Source organism: Neoarius graeffei, chromosome 26 (assembly GCF_027579695.1).
Source record: "Neoarius graeffei isolate fNeoGra1 chromosome 26, fNeoGra1.pri, whole genome shotgun sequence".
Taxonomy (NCBI): domain Eukaryota; kingdom Metazoa; phylum Chordata; class Actinopteri; order Siluriformes; family Ariidae; genus Neoarius; species Neoarius graeffei.
In genome coordinates, this window is record NC_083594.1 from 37,688,580 (window position 1) to 37,713,141 (window position 24,562).

General features: G+C 40.2%; 1 protein-coding gene across 20 annotated transcripts in view; it reads right to left on the reverse strand.

The window, feature by feature from the left end:
* nfasca (neurofascin homolog (chicken) a) overlaps positions 1-24,562 on the reverse strand; it is a 307,192-nt gene that overhangs the window by 98,337 nt on the left and 184,293 nt on the right. For 16 of the 20 annotated variants that reach the window (XR_009651631.1, XR_009651633.1, XR_009651632.1 and 13 more), the window contains 10 exons: positions 18,074-18,127; positions 11,667-11,778; positions 11,387-11,571; positions 11,132-11,263; positions 10,894-11,037; positions 10,633-10,744; positions 10,388-10,554; positions 7,254-7,401; positions 6,998-7,128; positions 3,735-3,776 (listed from right to left, as the gene is read on the reverse strand). Coding sequence is in view for 17 of the 20 variants with exons in the window: in XM_060910012.1 (XP_060765995.1) it covers positions 3,735-3,776; positions 6,998-7,128; positions 7,254-7,401; positions 10,388-10,554; positions 10,633-10,744; positions 10,894-11,037; positions 11,132-11,263; positions 11,387-11,571; positions 11,667-11,778; positions 18,074-18,127 (1,227 nt within the window). In the remaining 3 variants the exon portion in view is untranslated. The remainder of the gene's footprint in view (positions 1-3,734; positions 3,777-6,997; positions 7,129-7,253; positions 7,402-10,387; positions 10,555-10,632; positions 10,745-10,893; positions 11,038-11,131; positions 11,264-11,386; positions 11,572-11,666; positions 11,779-18,073; positions 18,128-24,562) is intronic. The other 4 variants (XM_060910024.1, XM_060910016.1, XM_060910018.1 and 1 more) reach the window with 3 other exon arrangements.

The window sequence follows — 24,562 nt, forward strand, 5'->3', positions numbered from 1 at the left end:
AACTGTATAAGATCAACAGGAACCTAAGGACCTTCATCCAGAACTCAATGGAAATGTGGAAGACAATTGTCTTTTTACAAATTTGACAATTTTGACAATTGAAGACAAGTCAACATCAAGTGTGGCATATACCAAGGAGATGTGCTATCACCACTGCTGTTCTGCATAGGCCTGAACCCCCTCAGTCAGATCATCACGAAGAGCGGCTACGGGTACCGATTCCATAGTGGGGCAACAATCAGCCACCTGCTCTACATGGATGACATCAAGCTGTATGCCAGGAACGAGCGAGAAATAGACTCGCTGATCCACACCACCCGGATCTACAGCGATGACATAGGGATGTCATTCGGATTGGACAAGTGTGGCCGGATGGTCTCAAAGAGAGGCAAGATGATCCGGACTGAGGGGATTGACCTACCAGAGGGCAACATAGGTGATATCCAAGACAGCTACAAGTACCTTGGCATCCCACAGGCTAATGGAAACCATGAAGAGGCCACAAGGAAGTCAACCACAGCCAAATACCTCCAGAGAGTAAGGCAGGTCCTGAAAAGTCAGCTGAATGGTAAGAACAAGGTCCGAGCCATCAACATGTACGCACTACCAGTCATCAGATACCCCGCTGGTATCATAAACCGGCCAAAGGAGGAGATAGAAGCCACAGATATCAAGACTAGAAAGCTCCTCACCATGCATGGAGGGTTCCACCCCAAGTCCAGCACCCTGAGACTATACACTAAGCGGAAAGAGGGAGGCCGAGGGCTAGTGAGCATCAAGACCACAGTCCAGGATGAAACATCGAAAATCCAAGAATACATCAGAAAGATGGCCCCAAAGGATGAACTGCTAAGTGAATGTCTCAGGCAGCAGAACCCTGATGAGAGTGCAGAGGAGGAACAGACAACCTGGAGGGACAAACCCCTACATGGCATGTACCACCGTCAGATAGAGGAAGTGGCTGATATCAAGAAATCCTACCAGTGGCTGGATAATGCAGGACTGACAGACAGCACAGAGGCACTAATCATGGCAGCATAAGAACAGGCCATAAGCACAAGATCCATAGAGGCCAGGATCTACCAGAGTAGATCAGACCCAAGATGCAGACTGTGCAAAGAAGCCCCTGAAACAGTCCAGCACATAGTAGCAGGGTGTAAGATGCTAGCTGGATCAGCGTACATGGAGAGGCACAACCAAGTGGCTGGGATAGTATACAGGAACATCTGCAACCAGTATGGAATAGAAGTACCCAAGTCCCAATGGGCCATACCACAGAAGGTGGCTGAGAACAACAGGGCCAAGGTTCTGTGGGACTTCAGCTTCCAGACTGACAAACAGATCCTGGCTAACCAACCGGACATAGTGGTGGTGGACAAAGAGCAGAAGAGGGTGGTGGTAGATGTAGCGATCCCAGCTGACGCCAACATCAGGAAGAAGGAACATGAGAAACTTGAGAAGTATCAAGGGTTGAAAGAGCAGCTGGAACGGATGTGGAAGGTCAAGGGTTGCGTGGTCCCCGTGGTAGTGGGGGCACTTGGGGCAGTAACCCCCAAACTGGGAGAGTGGCTCCAGCAAATCCCAGGAACAACATCTGAAGCCTCAGTCCAGAAGAGCGCAGTCCTAGGAACATCGAAGATACTGCGCAGAACCCTCAAACTCCCAGGCCTCTGGTAGAGGACCCGAGCTTGAGGATGACATGATACCACCCCCCGCCGGGGGTGAGAAGGAGATTATATATGGTTATCAATCGCAACATTTACATGCACACATTTTTATATATATATATATATATATATATATATATATATATATATATAAAAATAATGTAGAATAGAAAAATTTCACTCTGACACCCAACTTTTGAACATGATTAAAAATTTATTCTCGACAAACGTTTCAACCTTTGGCCTTCTTCAGTGTCATAAAAAACTACATAGTACTATGGGCATGGTCTTATATATACAAAATTGTAAATTCTATACACTTCAAAATAAAAGACAAAGACAAAAATAAACTATTAATTACAAAATTTAATAATTAAATATTATTAAAAATAGGGCGGCACGGTGGTGTAGTGGTTAGCGCTGTCGCCTCACAGCAAGAAGGTCCGGGTTCGAGCCCCGTGGCCGGCGAGGGCCTTTCTGTGCGGAGTTTGCATGTTCTCCCCGTGTCCGCGTGGGTTTTCTCCGGTTTCCCCCACAGTCCAAAGACATGCAAGTTAGGTTAAATGGTGACTCTAAATTGACCGTCGGTGTGAATGTGAGTGTGAATGGTTGTCTGTGTCTATGTGTCAGCCCTGTGATGACCTGGCGACTTGTCCAGGGTGTACCCCGCCTTTCGCCCGTAGTCAGCTGGGATAGGCCCCAGCTTGCCTGCGACCCTGTAGAACAGGAGAAAGCGGCTAGAGATAATGAGATGAGATGAGATTATTAAAAATAATGCGATTTTTAGATTTATATTCTTTTCGCTTGTTTAACCCATAAGGGGCTAAAGTAAACAATTGCGACATCCAGTACGCTTCCCTATTCAGAAGCACATTGTCTAAACTATCTTGAGCAGTGTTAACTATTGTTTCTATACAAATGAATTCAAAATCATTCAAATTATGGGGATTTTTTATCCCAAATTATGGCTACACGTTTTTTTGTTGTTTTTCATACTAGATTTATGGTTACGAAAACGTACTTTAAACTCTGTAGTACAAGAGCCAACATACTGGAGATTACATTTACGGCAAGTTGCTAAATATGTTGTGTTGCGGGAAGTACAAGAAAGATGCTGGCGGATTTTGTATTTCCTTCCGGTTACGAAGCTGACAAAAAAATTTGACTCTGCGAAAAAAAAAAAAAAAAAAAAAAATATATATATATATATATATATATATATATATATATATATATAAAATGTGTGTATGTAAATGTTGCAATTGATAACCTTGTCCCAAACATAGCAGACATCATGTGAATAAGAGCTTTTAAGTTTAGATGGTTGATTCAAAGCTATTTGAGAAAACCAAGTGTGGCAGCAGCGGAGGGGTGTCAAGTGCCAGTTTGTGAATGGAGTGCAAGGCCGGGGAAGGTGAGTGGCAAAACAATCACACCTGTGTCTAACTGATGTGGTGTGTGTGTGCCTTGCAGTGATGGCCAAGGGCTGATAAGGGGAGAGACAGCTGAGAGGAGGGAGTTCTCCCGACCATACTGTTCATGCACGTGTGTATGTGCGTGTCACTCACTCCTTAAAAGCAGAAAAGCTACATGTAAAATAATTAAAACATGGAAATTAGTAACCACGACGCGCCTGTCCTGTGCTTCAGTGTTCCACCAACACTCAGGGACTTTCACACTAAGCTCTGCCAAGGAAGGATTGATTGGCATTTTAAAAAAATACTACTGAGTTTCAGACTTTCCTGAGTATCTGGATAGCTATTTTGTGAAGATAAGCTAAAATATTATACTACCATTATGCAAAAGTAAGTTTTGAAGATTGTGCAATTAGGATGAAATTTACTGACTGGAATTAATTTTTTTGGACTAAGCCAAGGACTCAGACAAAATAATTTTTCGTGTAACATAGTGAAATGTATAGTGCACTTAAAAAAAACTGAATATAGTGCACAATGAGAAAAGTAAATCTGTCAATCATACAGTCATTCATTTTCAAAAATAAATAAGCAAAAACAAATCCACAACAACAAATAGCATTTGGGGCGCAGACAGAAGAAGAATCATTACCTGCTAAGGCACTAGGTTTTGAGGGAGCTAGGGATTCATCCTCTGTGAGGTCAAAGGTAAAATGTTATGGGTTAGTGAGTCTATTAGTAAAGCAAATTAACCTTATATACAGTGTTGATGCTGCTGGGCATAGAAAAGAGAATATATACTATAAATAGAATAGATACATATCAAGTGTCAGTTAAGATGAAAAAAGAAGCTTTACAGGCATGCATTCTATCTTATTACAATGTCTATAGGTCAACAAACTAATTTAACTAAAAGAAAATAAATATTCAAAAAAAACCTTAATTTAACACAGATAGTTAAGAGTAAATACTGGCATCTTTTAGTTACCTATACATGACAATATCCTAAGTAATGTGTTAAAATGGTCAATAATGAACGTTAAAGGAAAAGTCCAGGATTTTTAAATTTGGGCCCTATTTTCATGTTTTGGGGTCCAAATATTTACTAGGGACAAAAACAACTGAAATTGGTCCAGTATTGAGTTAAAACACTACAACCAGTAACCGCAAAATGGCTATACAATGTAATCCTGTAGGGCAAACATCTGTATCAAAGTAAAGTGCTTGTTTTTACCACTGGCAGGCTCATAATGTTATTACAGTGCCTTGAAAAAGTATTCATACCCCTTGAACTTTTTCACATTTTTCCACCTTATAACCACGAACTTAAAAGTTTTTTATTGAGATTTTATGTGATAGACCAACACAGAGTAGCGCATAATTGTGGAGTGAAATGAAAATGATAAATGGTCTTCAAAATTTTAAACAAATAAAAATCTGAAAAATGTGGTGTGCATTAGTATTCAGCCCCCCTGCATCAATACTTTGTAGAGCCACCTTTTGCTGCAATTACAGCTGCAAATCTTTTGTGGTATGTCTCTACCAGCTTTGCACATCTAGACACTGAAATTTTTGCCCATTCTTCTTTGGAAAATAGCTCAAGCTCAGCCAGATTGAATGGAGAGCATCTGTAAACAGCAATTTTCAAGTCTTGCCACAGATGCTCAATGGGATTTAGGTCTGGACTTTGACTGGGCCATTCTAACACATGAATATTCTTTGATCTAAACTATTCCATTGTAGCTCTAGCTGTATGTTTAGGGTCATTGTCTTGCTGGAAGGTGAATCTCCTTCCCAGTCTCAAGTCTTTTGCAGCCTCCAACAGGTTTTCTTCCAGGATTGCCCTGTATTTAGCTCCATCCATCTTCCCATCAACTCTGACCAGCTTCCCTGTCCCTGCTGAAGAAAAGCATCCCCATAGCATGATGCTGCCACCACCATGTTTCACAGTGGGGATGGTGTGTGCAGGGTGATGAGCAGTGTTAGTTTTCCGCCACACATAGCGCTTTGCATTTAGGCCAAAAAGTTCAACTTTGGTCTCATCTGACCAAAGCACCTTCTTCCACATGTTTGCTGTGTCCCCTACATGGCTTCTGGCAAACTGCAAATGGGACTTCTTATGCCTGTCTTTCAACAATGGCTTTCTTCTTGCCACTCTTCCAAAAAGGCCAGATTTGTGGAGTGTATGACTTATAGTTGTCCTGTGCACAGATTCTCCCACCTGAGCAGTGGATTTCTGCAGCTCCTCCAGAGTGATCATGGGCCTCTTGGCTGCTTCTCTGACCAGTGCTCTCCTTGCTCGCTCTGTCAGTTTAGGTGGACGGCCATGTCTTGGTAGGTTTGCAGTTGTGCCATACTTTTTCCATTTTTGAATGATGGATTGAACAGTGCTTCTTGAGATGTTCAAAGCTTGGGATATTTTTTTATAACCTAACCCTGCTTTAAACTTCTCCAGAACTTTATCCCTGACCTGTCTGGTGAGTTCTTTGGTCTTCATGATGCTGTTTGTTCTTCAGTGTTCTCTAACAAACCACTGAGACCTTCACAGAACAAGTGTATTTATGCTGAGAGTAAATTACACACAGTAGGACTCTATTAACTAATTAGATGACTTCTGAAGGCAATTGATTGCACTGGATTGTATTTAGAGGTATCAGAGTACAGGGGGCTGAATACTAATGCACACCACATTTTTCAGATTTTTATTTGTTTAAAATTTTGAAGACCATTTGTCATTTTCGTTTCACTTCACAATTATGTGCTACTCTGTGTTGGTCTGTCACATAAAATCTCAATAAAAAACTTTTAAGTTTGTGGTTGTAAGGTGGAAAAATGTGAAAAAGCTCAAGGGGTATGAATACTTTTTCAAGGCACTGTATGTGTCTGACAACATGGAAAGCATCCCTACAGAGATACACCTGTGTCTGTTTACCTCAGCAAAAGATAACTGAGTAGAAGATGACTTTTTCTCCACTCATTGTTTTACCTTTCACTCCATTCAGTGTCTGTAGTCGATTATTGCACAGGGGATATTTTCTGATGTTTACAAAAAGGAGACGTCGTGCAGAATTTGTGAATAAGTCTATTTCTAAAGTAATAAGCCTGATTATTTAGCTGATTATTACAATATGAATGAGTGTCTGATAACATGGAAAAATTCACTTTTAGAAACATCAGAAAACAGCCCCTGTGTAATAATCGACTATAGGCACTGAATGGGGTAGCTGTGTCAGAGACTGGAGGAAGAGGAAAGTAAACCAATGAGTGTAGAAACAGCCATTTTCTACAGTTTGCATACAGTTATTGAGTTAATCCTGGAATTTTCCTTTAACACTGAAACAGGACAATTTCTGCTTTAATTCTGTAACTTTACTTTAATCCAATGTGTGCTTGTGTAAGACTGCATGAGCATATGTACAGACAGGTGACAAATTAAATGAAAGACAATAAAGTGTATTAATAAGATGTTATTTTTATTTATGTCTCACTTTTCAAGCTATTTCAATTTCTCAATTTAAGAAAATTTTGCGCTCATTTCTCTAAAGATAACATGCCCATGATTAAGTGTAATGGATAAGCTGGCGAAGCACTCAGCTGGTACTGCAGGGCTGCAGCTCAGGTGTCGTTCATGAGTCTCTGTTTTGACAAATCTATAATTAAGGCGTAGGTTTTCATTCCCTCTAAGAGGACAAGTGAAACAAAACCTCGCCAGGGAAATGCCTACAGCATAACAGAGCCACCATTTTTTTTCTTTTAATTTATCACCTATGTGTGTAGTGTATGCATAGTGTGTCCATGTGACCAAGAATGTATGCATGTCTATAAAAATCTTTGCGCACGTGTGTGTGTGTGTGTGTGTGTGTGTGTGTGTGTGCGCGCGTGTGCGTGTATATGCACACGCGCACATGTGCATACCTAAAACAGTAAGGCGAGCCGAGGCAGAGTCGTGATCCAACTCTGTAGTAACTGTGCAAGTGTATGTTCCCTCATCATCAGGCTGGATGTTGCTAAAGGACAGAGAGTCTTCCTCCTTCTTAAACTTGCTCCTAAGTACAGCACACATTTTCAGTTAGATATAAATTACATACAATAAATCAATATGAACTGAGTGTGGTGGTAATGCATGTCACAATGGAAGAGTGTCATGAGGACTGTAGTGTGTATTGCATACAGCCAGGTAAAATGCAGGGGCTTGTCATTTTTGAGCCAAGTGACAGTAATGGGGAGTGTGGAATCGTGTTTAATCTTGCAATCAAAACGAGCCACACTTCCTCTATTGGCAGAGAGGTGCTCTGGAGCACGGACAATTCGCGTTGGCTCTGGAAGGAAACAACAAAAGTAAACATTGTTATATCCTTAACCTAGCTCTTTTGATTGTATAGCAATAGCACTGAATTTTTAATTTTTTTTTAAAAATTGAAAAAACTGCCTTCTGAAATTACCTTAATCTCACATTTTAGCAATATAAAAAAATAATCATCAAAAGAGGCACACAAAAATCACCTTGTTTTTTCTCAGATCTACAGTGTCTTGCAAAAGTATTCATCTCCCTTGGTGTTTGTCCTGTTTTGTTGTATTACAAGTTGGAATTAAAATGGATTTTGGGGGTTTAGCACCATGTGATTGACACAACATGCCTACCACTTTAAAGGTGAAAATTATTGTTTTATTGTGACACAAACAATAATTAAGATGGAAAAAAACAGAAATCTGGAGTGTGCATAGGTATTCACCCCATTTCGTATGAAACCCCTAAATAAGAGCTGGTCCAGCCAATTAACTTCAGAAGTCACACAATTAGTTGATTAAGATCCACCTGTGTGCAATCAGTGTCACATGATCTGTCACATGATGTCTGTATAAATCAACCTGTTGTGGAAGGACCTTGACTCTGAAACACTACTAATTGAGCTATATGAAAACCAAGGAGCACTCCAAACATGTCAGAGACAAAGTTGTGAAGTATAGATCAGGATTGGGTTATAAAAAATATCCCAAACTTTGAATATCCCAGGGAGCACCATTAAATCCATTATAGCAAAATGGAAAGAATATGGCACCACTACAAACCTGACAAGAGAAGGCTGCCCACCAAAACTCACAAACCAGGCAAGGAGGGCATTAATCAGAGATGCAACAAAGACACCAAAGACAACACTGAAGGAGCTGCAAAGATCCACAGCGGAGATGGGAGTATCTGTTCATAGGACCGCTTTAAGCCATACACTATGCAGAGTGGGGCTTTATGGAAGAGTGGCCAGAAAAAAGACACTGCTTAAGAAAACACATTTGGAGTTTGCCCAACAGTATGTGGAAGACTCCCCAAACACATGGCAGAAGATTCTCTGGTCAGATAAGACTAAAATTGATCTTTTTGGCCATCATGGGAAATGCCCTGTGTGGCGCAAACCCAACACCCTGAGAACACCATTCCTACAGTGAAGCATAGTGGTAGCAGCATCATGCTGTGGGGATGGTTTTCATCTGCAGAGACATGAAAGCTGGTCAGGATTGAAGGAAAGATGGATGTCACAAAATACAGGGCAATTCTAGAAGAAAATCTGTTTGAGTTGGCCAGAGGTTTGAGACTGGAACGAAGGTTCACATTCCAGCAGGACAATGACTCTAAACATACAGGTAGTCGTCGACTTACGACTGCGTTTGGTTACGACTGACCGGTTGTAAACCGATCTGGTCGTAAGTTGGCCTATGTTAAATGAACGTAAGTATATTGTGATGTGTAATGATATTGTAATCATCTTAAAGTCTTATTTTATCAACATTCTCTTATTTCATTACCTTGGGTCATTATTTGGTTTAAGTCAAACACTGCATACTACACTGCGTACAGTACAATTCGTTTAATATGTGCAAAACAAAAAATATGAAATACAGGTGTGAAAAATAGAAAACATTTTAGTTTGAAACATACCAAAATACAAATGTAAAACATAGCAAAATACAAAACTTAGTGACCGCTGGCATGACTGGTGCTTGGCTGTGGGTCGTCTACATCATCATCATCAGCTGTTGCAGCGGTCGGGCTGGCGGGAGGATTTGCTCTTTTCATAAACACGATAAGCCTCGTCTGAATTGTTTGTTTTCTTTTTCTCCTCATAAATTTCATGATATGGACGAAGCGCGTCATGTACCATCCGTTCAATCCTTGCAAATTGTTCTATGTTTGGGTCCATTGCTTCAAACAGACACGGGATAAGTTTACTGTACTGGGATACTGCTCACACTGAGAGGCTGGATGCTGGGCGATGCCAAGAGCTGGGGCGGAAACTGTCATACGCTCAGCTAGCTCAGCTGGGAAACACTCGCTAGTCGTAACCAGACAGTCATAAAGTCGATCGGTTGTAAGTTGCATAGGTCGTAAGTCGACGACTACCTGTACTGCTAAAGCTATACTGCAGTGGTTTAAAGGGAAACGTTTAAATGTCTTGGAATGGCCTAATCAAAGCCCAGACCTCAATCCATTTGAGAATCTGGCATAACTTGAATATTGCTGTACACCAACGCAACCCATCTAACTTGAAGGAGTTGGGGCAGTTTTGTCTTGAGGAATGAGCAAAAATCCCAGTAGCTAGATGTGCTAAGCTAATACAGACATACCCCAAGACACTTGCAGCTGTAATTGCAGCAAAAGGTGGCTCTACAAAGTATTAACTTTTTTTTTGGGGGGGGGAATACATACGCACACTTCAGATTTCTGGTTTTTTTTCCCCCCTCTTAATTATTGTTTGTGTCACAATAAAACAACTTGCACCTTTAAAGTGGTAGGCATGTTATGTAAATCAAATGGTGCTAACCCCCCAAAAATCCATTTTAATTCCAGCATGTAATGCGACAAAACAGGACAAACAGCAAGGGGGATGAATACTTTTGCAAGACCCTATATATATATATATATATATATTTTTTTTTTTTTAATTCAAAACATAATCAGTGGCATTTATTACAAAAATTTGGCCAAGCAAGTTTTATTGCTAAGTATTATTCCACTTTTAGTAATTTATTTTCTTTATTTATTGTTTGTTTGACTCAAGCAGTGTAATATTATTCTGTCAGCCTTGGATCCAAATACACCTTTTTTTTTTTTAACAAATTTTCTTTAGTTAACTTGATTTTTTAAAGTCTCTGGAGTTGAAGGGCTAATATTTAGAGTTGAAAATATAATTCAGCTTCGCATGAATGTTTGAACAAAATTCACACTTTTAGACATTAAATTCACACTTTGTCTTGGCATTAAGGCCTAATTTATTTGGACAATTCTGTAATACTTTATTTTAGATTCCTCACCTTTGACTTCCAAACGGACCTGATCTTCAGCTTTGCCCAGGATGTTGCTTGCCACAAAAGTGTAAGTTCCCTGGTCTTCAACTCGAACTTGCTTGATCTCCAGGGTACCATTTTCATGCAAGCTATACTTCCCACCATTAGGAACTATACCCTGGCCATTCTTAAACCTGGATGAACACACACACTTGGCATGGCACATTCTGAATCTCAACCTTACACAATTGTACAACTTCTTTATAACTTACCACCGCACAAATGGGTAAGGTGAGCCAAAAAATGGACAATCCAGAAAGGCTTGTTTGTTCTCGATCACCTTAATCAACTGGTTCTTGGGTCCCAATAACCGGGGTGCCATATCTGTAAATAACCGGAGTGCCATATTAGTTGCTATAAATCAGTTACAGTACTTTTCACTTCCATTTATAGTTCAGCACTGTAATGTGCCATCCCTCTACTCCTACACTGAATTCAGCTCTAAATACTTAGTTCTTCAATAGATCTCTCACCCAATATGTTGACAAATGCATTGGCCAGCAAGTAGCCATGTTCGTTTGAGGCATTGCACTGGTATACAGCACTGGTGCCAATTTGCACTGAGCTGAAAATGATTGCATCACCAACTACCTCCCTGCTTGGATTTTCCAGTGAACCTGAAGTTTCAAACATAAAAAAACCAGACAAAAAGTTTGTGTTGGGCAGCATAGTGTTGTGTTATAAAAAGTAAGGACTGAAGTGCAGACTCACCCTCTATTGGCTCTCCATTTACGAGCCACTGGATGCTGGGTTTGGGGTTTCCACTGGCTAAACACTGCAGCTGACCATTCTCATTGGGAGCTAACACAAGGTTAGATGGCTTATGTAGCCAAAAAGGAGCAGCTAAGGGAGGTAAAACATAAAACTTACAAATGCATCTGGATATACTTGACTTTTTTTTTCTAGGTCGCTTTATTAATTGCCAAGCACATCAAAATGCATCAAACAATATTCTTTGGGTCTGACCTTTGACCTGAACAGAGATGGTGTGGCGGATGCTGCCTATCTTATTACTGGCCATGCAGATGTAGTCTCCAGAATCCTCATCCGACACAGGCACTATACACAGGGTTTTATTGAAGTTCTCAAATTTGACCTTTCTCTCTGGCAAATCCCCTCCTTTCTTAAACCATTTGATTATAGGAGTAGGACTGTGAGTGGATCAGAAAGCACGTGTCAAAAGGCATAATTTTGCACATAAACATCAGAACAGCTACCTATTGTGTTTGTCTTCAGAATAACTCACACTCCAGCAGCTATACACTCCAGGAGAAGCTCCTCTCCACGGAGCACCATCTTAGAGCTGGACATTCCCGAGGGAGAGAGAAAGGTAGGTGTTGATTCTTGAATATTACGTGCTGCAGGACAGGAGAAGATTCATTTACTGTACTATACTGAATACACAGAACTAATGACAAAAATACCAAGAACCAGGGTTAGGATCAAGGTTCTATGCCTTATGGTCTGTGCTCCCCATTGTGTTTTAGCAAAGCAGAAGAAGAAGAAGAAGAAGAAGAAAAAGAAAAAGAAGAAATAATTCTAATAGCACGCACGCACACACACACGTCTACATTTGTGGGGACACTCACTGATATAATGCATTCCCTGGCTACTTACCCTAACCTTAAGCATTACAACTAAATTCCCAGCCCAAACCTTTACCCTAACCCTACCCTAAACTTAATTCAAACCTAAAGTAAACCTTCCCTAAACTTTATTCAACCCTAAAACAGATTGATTTTTATTTATTTATTTTTTTAAGAATTGAAGACCAGGCAAAATGTCCTCACTTCCCAAAAATGTCCTAACTCTGTTGGTAAGAAACATGCTCTAGTCCCATACACGTCAAGTTATACGTTTTCCCCGTATTTTGTATGGGAAAATGCAATTTTTTGGCTAATACGGCATACACTGATTTTCATACGGCAAATTTACGTTTTGTATCGGAGATTTTTTCCGTTACTCCAAGAAAATTTTCTTAGCATCCACCATTTATTTTTTCAAACACACATGCACAATGAAATGGAACTATTTTTGATTTGTGGTTTTATAGTGGCACGTGATTTTCTCGTTAAGTCCAGTGGCTCAAACTACCCAGACTTCTGTGATGGCTGCAGAAGTTATGTTCTGCCAATTTCTCGTGGAACATAATATCCCCCGACTGTGGCAGACCATTTTTCGCAGCTAGCAAAAAAAAAAAGTTTCCCGATTCAAAGACTGCACAGGTAAGCATTTGTGTTTTGTTTTTTAATTTAAAAAAAATGTTTTTACTGTTTGCATGTAGGAAAGCTTCCTCCATTATCATGATAATTTAGGGAGGCGATACTGGGAGTTGCCGTTTATACAACGGCAACTGTAGTTACCCGGCGATTTCTGGTTTCGCTTCCCTAAACATTTTAATTGCTGATAGACATTATATGTAGACACAGATGACCAACACCCGTTACTACCATCAGTCGTCAGTAAACTGGAAAAGTATTGAATGAAGAGTAATGATGGTAACAACTGTTGGTAACCTGTCTCTAAAATGTGTAGTAGGGGATGGAAGCAATTTAACACCATCTACATGTTTGCCGTGCTCTGATTTTCTTTTATTGACCAGGAAAATAATAGATGTATATTGGGGAAAGGTCTTTGATGTAAAAACTGCTCTGGGTGTTGCCAGGTTTCCAATGCTGAAACAACTTTTTACTACTTTGCTGTGCCTCCCACATAGCAATGCAGCTAGTGAGAGGGCTTTTTCATTGGTTAGGAAAATTCATAATGAGTACAGAAAAAATATGGCTACAGACACATTAATTGCATATCTGCAAATTAAAATGAACTGTGATGAGGAGCTACAACTGCTACCCAAGCAGTGATGTTATAGCTAGTGCCAAATTTTATTTAATTTCCCTTTGGGGATGAATAAAGTTATCTATCTATCTGCAACATCTTTGTACAACAAAGAACATTCCAAAAAAGAATAAGATTTAAATTCTTGTTATAAATTACTGGGAAGATTTTCAATTTTGACTTCATAATTTATTAATATTTTCACTTATCCTTGTTTACATAATATACTTGATGTGGTTCAATCATCTTTAGTTGGGTCTAACACTGCTTGTGGTGTCAACACTTTTTTCTCAAATGGAACTTTTACTAACCTTCATTTACTGTTTGACATGATTATATACAATTTATTACATGTAACCTACTATTTTAATTAACATACCTACTTAGTACTGCTGTTATAGTTCAAGTAATTTTCTTTGGTGGAATGTAATATTGTAGGTGATATCAACAGTTGTCAAATAGAACTTTGTGTAATTTTTATGAACTATTTAATATTAATACATTTTATCTGCAAAATTTACATCAATAATTCTGGTATTACTGATACAATGTATATTAAATAATTAAGTTTATAGTTCAGTCATTCTCTTTAGTAGATAACTGTTTACTTGACTGGACATATAGTCCTTTTTAATTCAGTTGTTTTCTCCGGGATCTAAAATGTCTTTTTATTCAGTACATGCTTATTTGATCCCTTTAACTTGATGCAGTGTGATAAATATGCCTATTATGAGTGTATAATGTGGAATAAAACAATCGGTGCTTTGGATTATATATTGGAATTTTTTCTTGTGTATAAGGGCTCATGGGTGTATGTAAGGGAAAAGTACAGATTTTGTAAGGGCATGGGTAACTAAAGGTTGACATGTATGTAGTCCTCAATATGTAGCTAGTATAACACACACACGGCAAGGTTGTAACATTCTGTAATAACTGGAACAAGGCCTGTTAGTGACACAGTGACATTAGCTTATAAACGTGACAAACACATGTTGTACAACTTTCTTCTGATCACATAGAACCTGATCTGATTCATGGAAGAATTTCCAAGGCGGTCAGATCTTAATAGGGAAAATTAATTAATTAAACATAAAAGTAGTTGTAAAAAGTCTGTTGAGTCTTCTTGGGTGAACTAATGTACTTTGCAATTCTTGTATTCTTTCAAGGTAATTAACCTAAACTTACATCAGAAAGAAAAATTAATGATAGATGTAGCTGAATGGCTTGTGGTGATTTTAATGATTTGTGGCTGAAATATGCACTACCATTTAAGGTGAGTTCCAACAGAAAGTCTTTGCAAGTTATTTGAGTCATAGCATGCCACAAAACCCACTACAATGCTTATGGTTCTAAGTGTATTTATATTTGAAACCATTGTTGTTTCTATGGGTTTTTTTTTTATTTGTCCTATTGCTGGTTTGATTTGTATTTTATATCTGTTTTTTCCATATTTTATCCTGTTCAAAAATATATGGGTTGAATTAAGTGGCTCTTCATGGCTATTTGAATATACTGTACTGTATGTTCTCCAGCCAACACTGTATGCTGAAAAGTTATGTTCTCTCAAGGTTTTTAACCCTTTCACCACTACCTAACTTTTCCAGAAGGGGTTTACCTACTACAATGATACCAGAATAGTGGTTTGCAGTGGTGAAAGGGTTAAATAAAATACAGGGAGCATTCATACAACATAGAGCATTGTCCTGCATATGTTAGCCACAAACTACGGCTCAGCTATAGTTGTAGCTTACATTAAAATTAAGATTATTGTGAAATCATTACAGTGTTAGTTAATTATTCTCTTCATCTACATCCCCTTGGAAATTTGCATATTACTCAGATCAAGTGTTATGTTACTCGAAAAAAGGTGACTGGTTGAGCATGACTAATCATAGTTGTGGAACCCTCTTATCTCCACCCCAAAGTCTCATAAATCAATTACTTACCATTTCACACTCATGAGATACTCTCTTTCAATAACCACACTCGCTGATACTACTCTGTGCATTCATGTTGGCCACTCCCTATTAAAGATCCCATTTAAAAATTGTAGTAATATCAGTTACCTCATCACACTAGCATGCTAGCTAACGGAGCTCACATCAACTAACTACAGGTTTTTGTTGTTGTTTCTAACTGATGTTAGTTAGCCAACAAGCTAGCTAACTAACTATAACCAGAGCTAACATTAGCTAAGTTAGATAGCTAACTGAAACTTCTTTTGATTTGTTTTGTCATAATTATGGTACTGTAATAACTAATAATTATAGGATATGTTATGAAATGTACATGACATTAAATTAGTAGAAACCTTGGTTATTATTAACCTGTAGGACTGCTGGAGTTGGACCTGTGCTCCTTGTGTTGTTTTGTTAGGATTTCATTCCATGTGCTTTTGTTTTTGGTATGTCATGTGCTTTCTGTTTCTATTTATGTTCTAGTCCTTTTTCCACCCTGTCCTCTCATTGGTTGATTGCCCTAATGTGTTCATCTGTTCTGTGTTTCACCTTGGTTAGTTTGGTTGTTTGCTTCTGTTTTTTTTTGTTTTGTTTGGCCTGTTTTTTCCTTCTGTGCAAAGTCTTACTGTGCATTTTTAGCAGAGGTGGGTAGTAACGCGCTACATTTACTCCGTTACATTTACTTGAGTAACTTTTTGGATGAATTGTACTTGTAAGAGTAGTTTTAATGCAGCATACTTTTTACTTTTACTTGAGTATATTTGTGAAGAAGAAGCGGTACTTTTACTCCGTTACATTGGGCTATATTCTGCTCATTACTTGCTACTTTATTTTTATTGATCCGTGCGATGCGTGGTCTGTTTGTTTATGTTTTGTCAAGACTTCCAGCAGAGGCTCTGTCACATGACAGCATCTCACCGATCAAATGTAGCAGCCAGAGCCATAGTGGTAGCAACTATGGTTTAACTCCGTTTCGCCAATCAAACAGAGCCAAGCCGCCGCGCGCGCCCGCCCGCCCGCACACAAAATTCCCGCGGCAAGACCAGTCCAGGTGGAAAAGAGCACGGAAGCAGAAGAAAAATGGCAGAGACAACAGCCTGCGTTTCTCATCAAGCCGAAGAGGCACACCCCTGGCCACACATACAAACCATGTTCACTCTCCAAACAACAAAAAACAATAGTTATGTTATGCGGTGTCACATGTGTCTCCCCAAACCAGTGGACGTTTCAGCTTATAAAAACTCAACGTCGAATTTGAGGAAACACATTGCGGTAAGTAGGCTATGTGCTTTTGGCTGTCTTCGTACGCAGACGTTAGCCCTGTTGTAACATCATAAATAACTGTAAAATACATTGTTTTGTGGAAATGTATTGACGCACTGCGGCCTCAGACGGCAAGATAACACACACACACACACACACACACACACACACACACACCAGAGAACCAAGAAATAAAACTACAAAAAAATCTTCCTAACAATCACTTTTTATTGATGTGAAACCAAAAAATGCTCATGAAAATAAGGTTGCTCGCCTAATGTCAGCTCCTCAATAGCGTTACAGTTGTACACGGCTCTGGTCAAAAACTGGGAATGGAAGACTAGTGAAAACTTACTAAATAACAAAATGCGTAACATATTGTTTGTGAAATCTCCATTTTTCAAGCTACTGTATTTGTTGTGGATTAGAGGGATTTATGAAGACTTTAGGCGTTTTTTTCTGTGAGATTTGTTTTATTATTTGTCTACAAGTGCTTGTTCACAAAAGGAAGGGCATTAGCTTGTTAGCTTGACTGCTTGCTAGCTTGACTGCCTTTTTCTTCTTTTTCTTTGTAACCTCTACCCATTGTTTTGTTATGATGTTACTTTGTAAAGATTTAATTAATTAATATTTAATTTATTATTGTTTTCACCTGTTCACGGCTTAAAGGTCACAGCTTCACAGTGCAAAATTGAGAGCCAGCTGCTGTTAAAGCTGAACAGTCACTTCATGGAGTGAACATGCACGTGCACGCACACATGCGCGCGCGCACACACACACACACACACACACACACACTCAGTGTTATTATTTATGTGCAGACTGCCTTGAGCTTCTTGTTGTTATTGTTAATACACAGAACTACACACGCACAGTTTAAATATATATGAAATCTCTGCCTGTTATGACATCCTGATCAATAAACAAAGAAGTTACCCAGCAGTTACTCAGTACTTAAGTAGTTTTTTCACTTAGTACTTTTTACTCGTACTCAAGTAATTAATTGGACGACTACTTTTTACTTTTACTTGAGTAATATTATTCTAAAGTAACAATACTCTTACTTGAGTACAATTTTTGGCTACTCTACCCACCTCTGATTTTTAGCATTAAGTCTGAGGCTTATAGTCAGTTGTTATTTCCTGCTTCCATGTTTTAGTTTTGACCCATGCTAGAGTTTTCATTTTCTGATTATGAATTGACCTTGTTTAACTTGATCTACCAGTGCTCAGACCCCTGCTACAGACATTGACAAGGATTCTTAGAGTTCCCAAAATAAAACACATTCAGTAACTGCAGGTTATACATATTTGTCAGCTAACCAAATAACAGCTGACAGAGAGCACTATTAAAGTTTTGGATAAAATGTGGCTTAATTAGAACAGGTACAGCTAAATGTCTCCTATCTAAAATACATTCTTGTAATAATAACCAGAACAGATGGTCGGGCAATTACTGTGACATGACAATGTTATATTGGCGCATGGTTATTAGAGGCATAAATACTAGCCATGTTAATAAACAGAAAACTGAAGCTAGGACTGGTTAGCGAGAAAGAAGATATGCTGAAGCTGTAGATAACCTTTCTGGGACTCACCACCATATGTGTAAGTGTCATTTGAAGAATATACAGTGTCATTATAAGGTTCCTCTGTGGACAGAATTAGATTATCAACATCCAGAAAATTTGTTGTGCTCTGACACTGCTTGAGACTATTTATTCATCCTGATTCTGTTCCTTTTAACCATAACAACTGAGTGGGAAACTATCAGAATTAATTAGCAAACTTTCTACACAAAGTTCTACTCTGGACTAATAAGCCCTGTCTTTTTATTTTACGAGTCTGAGATTTTGGGCACCAGATTCAGGTCATATATCAATATTAGCATGCACACAATTGGAAAAAGATTGAATAAATAATAAACTGGAGGAAAATCATTAACAATATAACCATTATTTCATCTGAAAAATAAATCTGCAACAAAAAAAAAGTATAAACAATTTACACAGAATTCCATACAAGTGAGTAGTGGTCTCATCCATTAATGGCTTTCTGCAAAGGTCCAGTAAAAAGAAGAGCTCAGTCAGCTTTCAGGAAGTTGGGATTGGGCTCCTTTTGTCATACGCCTCATGCTAAGAGCTGATTGGATCAATTGCATCAATTCTGTATAACACTCAATAGCCCTCGGTGAAAACCCCACATCATGTTACATCTCTGACTTGCAATAAACAGCCTCATCATATTTCAAAAGGTGCAATTATGTACTGGCAGACTTTAAAAACCAGGAAATGTTTTACTGGTAAGATTATAACTATGTGATTGATCTTTTTGGATGGACAATTATCTCAAAACTTTTCACAGATATTCCTTCATCCACAAGCCATGTGAAAGAAATCTGAAGGGGGAAAGGATACAACCAACCCCAATTCCAAAAAGGTTAGGACACTGTGTAAAGTGTAAATAAAAACAGATGATGATAATTTGCAAAATCATGGAAACCCTATATTTCATTGAAAATGCTACAAAGACACATTGAATGTTGAAACTGAGAAATTTTATTATTTATTGTTTTTTTTGTTTGTTTTTATAATATATGCTCTTTTTGAATTTGATACAAGCAACACATTTCAAAAAAGTTAGGACGGGGCATGTTTACTACTGTGTTACATCACCTCTACTTTTAACAACAGTGTTATTATTTTGGAACTGAGGAGACCAATTGTTGTAGTTTTGAAAGAGAAATGTTATCCCATTCTTGCCTGATATACAATTTCAGTTGCTCAACAGTTCAGTGTCTCCTCTGTCAAATTTTGTGCTTCATAATGTGCCAAATGTTTTAAATGGGAGACAGGTCTGGAATGCAGGCAGGCCAGTTTAGCACCTGGACTCTTTTACTACACAGCCATGCAGTTTTAATATGTGCAGAAAGCAGTTTGGCATCGTCTTGCTGAAAGAAGGAAGGCCTTCCCTGAAAAAGATTCTGTCTGGTTGGCAGCATATTGCTCTGAAACGTGTATATATATCATTCAGCATTAATGATGCCTTCCTAGATGTACAAGATACCCATGGTCATGTGCACTAATGCACCCTCATACCATCACAGGTGCTGGCTCTTGAACTGTGCACTGATAACAAGTCGGATAGTCCCTCTCCTCTTTACTCGAGGATGTGGTGTCCATGATTTCTAAAAAGAATTTCTACTTTTGATTTGTCAGACCTCGGGACAATTTTCTACTTCACCTCAGTCCATCATAAAAGAGCTTGGGCCCAGAGAAGGTGGCAGTGTTTCTGGATATTGTTTATATATAGTTTTAACTTGCATTTGTGGATGCAGTAATTAACTGTTTTCACAAATGATGGTTTTCTGAAGTGTTCCTGAGCCCATACAGTGATTTCCACTACAGATATGTGTCTGCTTTAATGCAGTGTCACCTGAGGGCCTGAAGATCATAGGCATCCAATGTCAGTTTGCAGCCTTGTCTCTTGCATACACAGATTTCTCCAGATTCTCTGAATCTTTTCATGATATTATGTGCCATAGAAGATGTGATCCCCTAAATTATTTGCAATTTTACATTCAGGAACATTTATTCTTAAATTGTTGCACTGTTTGCCCACACAGTTTTTCACAAAGCAGTGAAACCCTCCCCATCTTTACTTCTGAGAGACTCCACCTCTCTGGGATGCTTTTTTTTATACCCAATCATGTTCCTGACCTGTTGCCAATTAACCAAATTAGGGTTGGTTTTTTTTAGGATTACACAACTTTTTCAGTCTTTTGTTGCCCCTGTCTGTCAGGGTGCAGGCACTTATGGATGCAGGCACAGGGGAGAGCAGGAGAAGTAAACTCTAGACACAGCCAAAACAGTAGACAAGAAGCATAGTCAAAGAAACGGGTGGAGGTCGGTCGATTGGCAAACTGGATAATGTAGACAAGACTAGGAGACATGGTCGAGGTAAACATAAACAAAGGTTGAATACTAGAAGGCAGGCAGAAAGTAAACAGCCTGGTAATGACAGGAAGGAAACACTGAACGATACTTCGCAGTGCATGAGAGTGAGAATGGTGTTTATAAAGGGTTGTTGATAATGACAGTGAGAGACAGGTACAATTAATAAGCTGGAGACAGAGGGTGCTGTGGTTCTTGGGAGTTGTAGTTCATGGTGGCCATGCTTGAAGGCTGTTTTGAGCTTGTACTCTCAATGCTGTTACTGACAGAACCCCCCCGAGGAGCTCTCTCTGGGAGGAACATTCTTCCTTGGACGTCCTCTCCCTCTTGGTGCCGGTTTTCTGGGGTGTTGGCTATGAAATTTCTGTATCAGGAGAGGATCCTGGATGTCCCTTACGCCTACCCAACTTCGCTCCTCGGGTCCATAGCCCTCCCAGTCTACCAGGTACTCTAGTTGTCCTTGTCTATGTCAGAAGTTCAGGATCTTGTTTACCTGGTAGATGGGTTCCCCCCCTCAAAGTTTGGGGGGGGTGGCTTTTGGGTGGGATTGTTAGCTGATAGTGGGCCTTGGATTGCTGGTTTCGAACAGGAGACATGAAAAGTGGGTGCAACTCGGCTGTGAGGTGGAAGCTCTAGTATTTAAATGAGACTTCATTGATGCGACAAAGAACCTTGTACAGACCAATATAGTGAGCCTGTAGCTTCTTACATGTGTTGGGTTCTTTCAGGTCCCTTGTGGAGACCCATACTTGATCTCCTGGAGTGCATTCCAGGTTCTTGCTCCTGTGTTTGTCAGTGTATTGCCTGTATTTAACACTGACTGTTTCTATTCTCTGGTGTACCTCCTCCCATACCTGTTGGCTCCACTTGAACCAGGTGTTAACTGCTTGTACCTGGATGGGTGCATCACCCCATGGGAACAGGGAGGTTGGTAGCCGAGTATGCACTAGAATGGGGTTAGTTGAGTGGCAGAGTGAGTTCTGTACATACTCAGCCTATGGAAGGAATTGTGCCCAATCCCCTGGTTCCGCATGCAGAAGATTCGCAGGAAGCACCCTATTTCCTGGTTGGCCTGTTTGACTTGGCCACTGGATTGCGGGTAGTAGCCAGAGGTAAGACTTACTGAAATTCCCAATCTTTTCATGAAGCATGACCAGAGTCTGGAAATGAACTGGGTGCCCCGGTCACTGGCAATGTCCTCCGGAATGCCAAAATATCTGAAAACATGATGGAAGATAAGTTCGGTGGTTTGGAATGCCATGGGTAGACCTGATAACGGGATGAGTCTGAGAGCCTTGGAAAACCTGTCGATGATGGCCATGATAACTGTGTTGCCTTGGGAAGGTGGAAGATCAGTGATGAAGTTGACGGCCAGATGTGACCAGGGTCTTAGAGATACAGGGAGGGGGTTTCATTTTTTGGTGGGTGGGGTTCATGGTACCTTGGCTTGTGCAAGCTCTGAACATAAGGAGATAAAGTGGTTGATTTCAATCACCATATCCTCCCACCAATATTTATTCCTAAGTAGCTGGTGTGTACGTTGGCTGCTGGGATGGCCTGTGGCAGGGGATGCATGAGCCCAAGTGATGAGTCTGCCTCTGAGGTTGTGCAGGATGTACAGGAAGCTGGGGGGAATTCTCTAGAGGGGTCTGTGGTTGAGATCTTTTGATTTCTTTGTCTAAGTCCCAGGTAATGGCCTGAACAAAACACTCAGGTGATAGGAGGGGGTGTGGTTCGGAGTTGTGTAGTTCGGAGCTGTGGATTCTGGAAAGTACATCAGCCTTGGTGTTCTTGGTGCCTGGACAATATGATATCGTGAATTTAAAATGAGTAAAAAACAGAGCCCATCTGGCTTAATGTGGGTTGAGGTGCTTTGCTTTCTTGAGATATTCAAGGTTCTTGTGATCGGTTAGGATTACAAAGGGGTGTGTGGCTCCCTCCAGCCAATGTCTCCATTCTTCAAGGGCTAACTTAATGATGAGTAGTTCTCTATTGCCGATGGCATAGTTCCTCTCTGCGGGTGTGAGCTTCTTAGAGAAGAAAGCCACTGGGTGCAGTTTGGGCTTTTCCCTGAATTGCTGAGAGAGCACTCACCCTACTCCAGTCTCTGATGGAGTAGGGTGGTACTTCTGCAACAAAAGGCTTAGTGGGGTCAGGATGCTGAGTATGGGAGCCGTGGTGAAAGCAACCTTGACTTTTCTGAAGGCCTCCTTGGCTGCTGGATTCCACTGGAGGCATTGAGACCTGTTCTTTAGGAGAGAGGTCAGAGGTGCAGCAATGGTGCTAAAGCCCCTAATGAAGCACCAGTAAAAAGTGGTGAAGCCCAGAAAATGCTGTAGTTCCTTAACCGAAGCAGGGGCAGGCCAAGACATGATGGCTGAGACTTTAGATTTGTCCATGCTGAATCCCTCAGCACTGATAATGTATCCCAGAAATGAGATCTGGTGTACATGAAATTCACACTTCTCGGCTTTTACATACAGATGATTTTTGAGGAGGCGGGAAAGTACAGATCTGATGTGTTTTTGATGGCTTTCGTTGTCATGGGAGTAAATTAAGATGTCATCAATGCAGGCAATGATATACTTCCCCAAAATGTCTCTGAGAACGTCATCGATCAGGCACTGAAATACACTTGGTGCCTAAGAAAGGCCATAAGGTATTACCTGGTATTCAAAATGGCTGGTGGTGGTACTGAAGGCCATCTTCCCTTCATCCCCCTCTCTGATTCTGATCAGGTTATACACACTACGCAAGTCCAGTTTGGAGAAGGTTCTAGCAGAGCGTAGTTGCTCAAGGGCCGAAGATACAAGTGGAAGAGGGTTGGGGTATTTCACTGTGATTTGGTTGAGACCCCTATAATCGATGCACGGATGAAGACCTCCTCCCTTCTTCTCCACAAAGAAGAAGCCAGCAGATGCAGGTGAGGTGGAAGGTCGAATGTACCCCTGGTTCAAGGCTTCCTGTACATATTCTTCCATGGCTGCTTGCTCAGTCTGGGAAAGTGGATAAATATGATTGTGTGGAAGAGTGGTATCTGGGAGATCAATTGCCCAGTCATATGGGTGGTGAGGAGGTAGGCCACATGCCTTACCCTTGCTGAATACTTCCTTTAGGTCCATATAACATTCAGGAACGTTGTCGAGTGAGTCGGGCTGTGGACTCTCCACTGATGTAGATGAGAGGGTTAGTTGGGGATGAAGCAAAGAGTTTTGAAAACAGGTTAATGACCATTAAAGAATGTATTTATGCTGCCAGGATATCAGTGGATCATGTAATTGAAGCCAAGGTTAGCCTAAGATGATGTCGTGGTGTGCTATCGGTGTGACATACAGTGAAAGAAGTTCTGAGTGAAGAGCTCCCACCTGAATTTGAAGGGGGTAGTGTGAGTGGTGACAAGTCCATCCCCTATAGTGGTGTTTCTCAATCTATGGGCCGTGGACCGGTACCGGTCCGTGAGAAGATTACCGTCGGTCCGCAAGCCTGCCTCTGCACTAGTAGTCAGTATTATAGTTTCAAACTACTGGTCACTGTCAATCAGATTATGTAGAAGAGCGATTGGCTGGCTATGCTCTCAGTGCTTTTGTCACTGTGTGCCACATAGCGTAAGTCCCGCCCCCCCCATTCTAGAATGTTAAGCGTTCCTGCCCGCGCGAGGTTGCACACTTGCACTTATTCATTCATTCTGTCCCAAGTCCAGCCATTCGCACACACAAACTTTATGAGAGCAATATCATGGCATGTTCAAAGCAAGCTACTCTTGACTCTTTCTTTGGAAAGCGCCCATCTGACAGTGCAGATACACAACATGAGCCAGAGGCAAAAAAATATCGCCCATTCACTCACAATTACGACCCTTCATACATACAATTCGGCTTTATTTCAAGTGATAGTTGTCCCCCGAAACCAATCTGTGTTATCTGCCAAACCATGCTAAGCAATGAAGCTATGAAGCAATCCAAATTATGCTGGCATTTGGAAACGAAACATTCGCATCTCAAGGATAAATCAGAGGATTTTTACAGAAGAAAACGTGATGAATTGGCCACCCAAACTAAAGTGTTGAAAAGTAATTTGACCGAGAATGAAAAGCTAACAAAGGCATCATACATGATTTCACACCACATTTCCAAA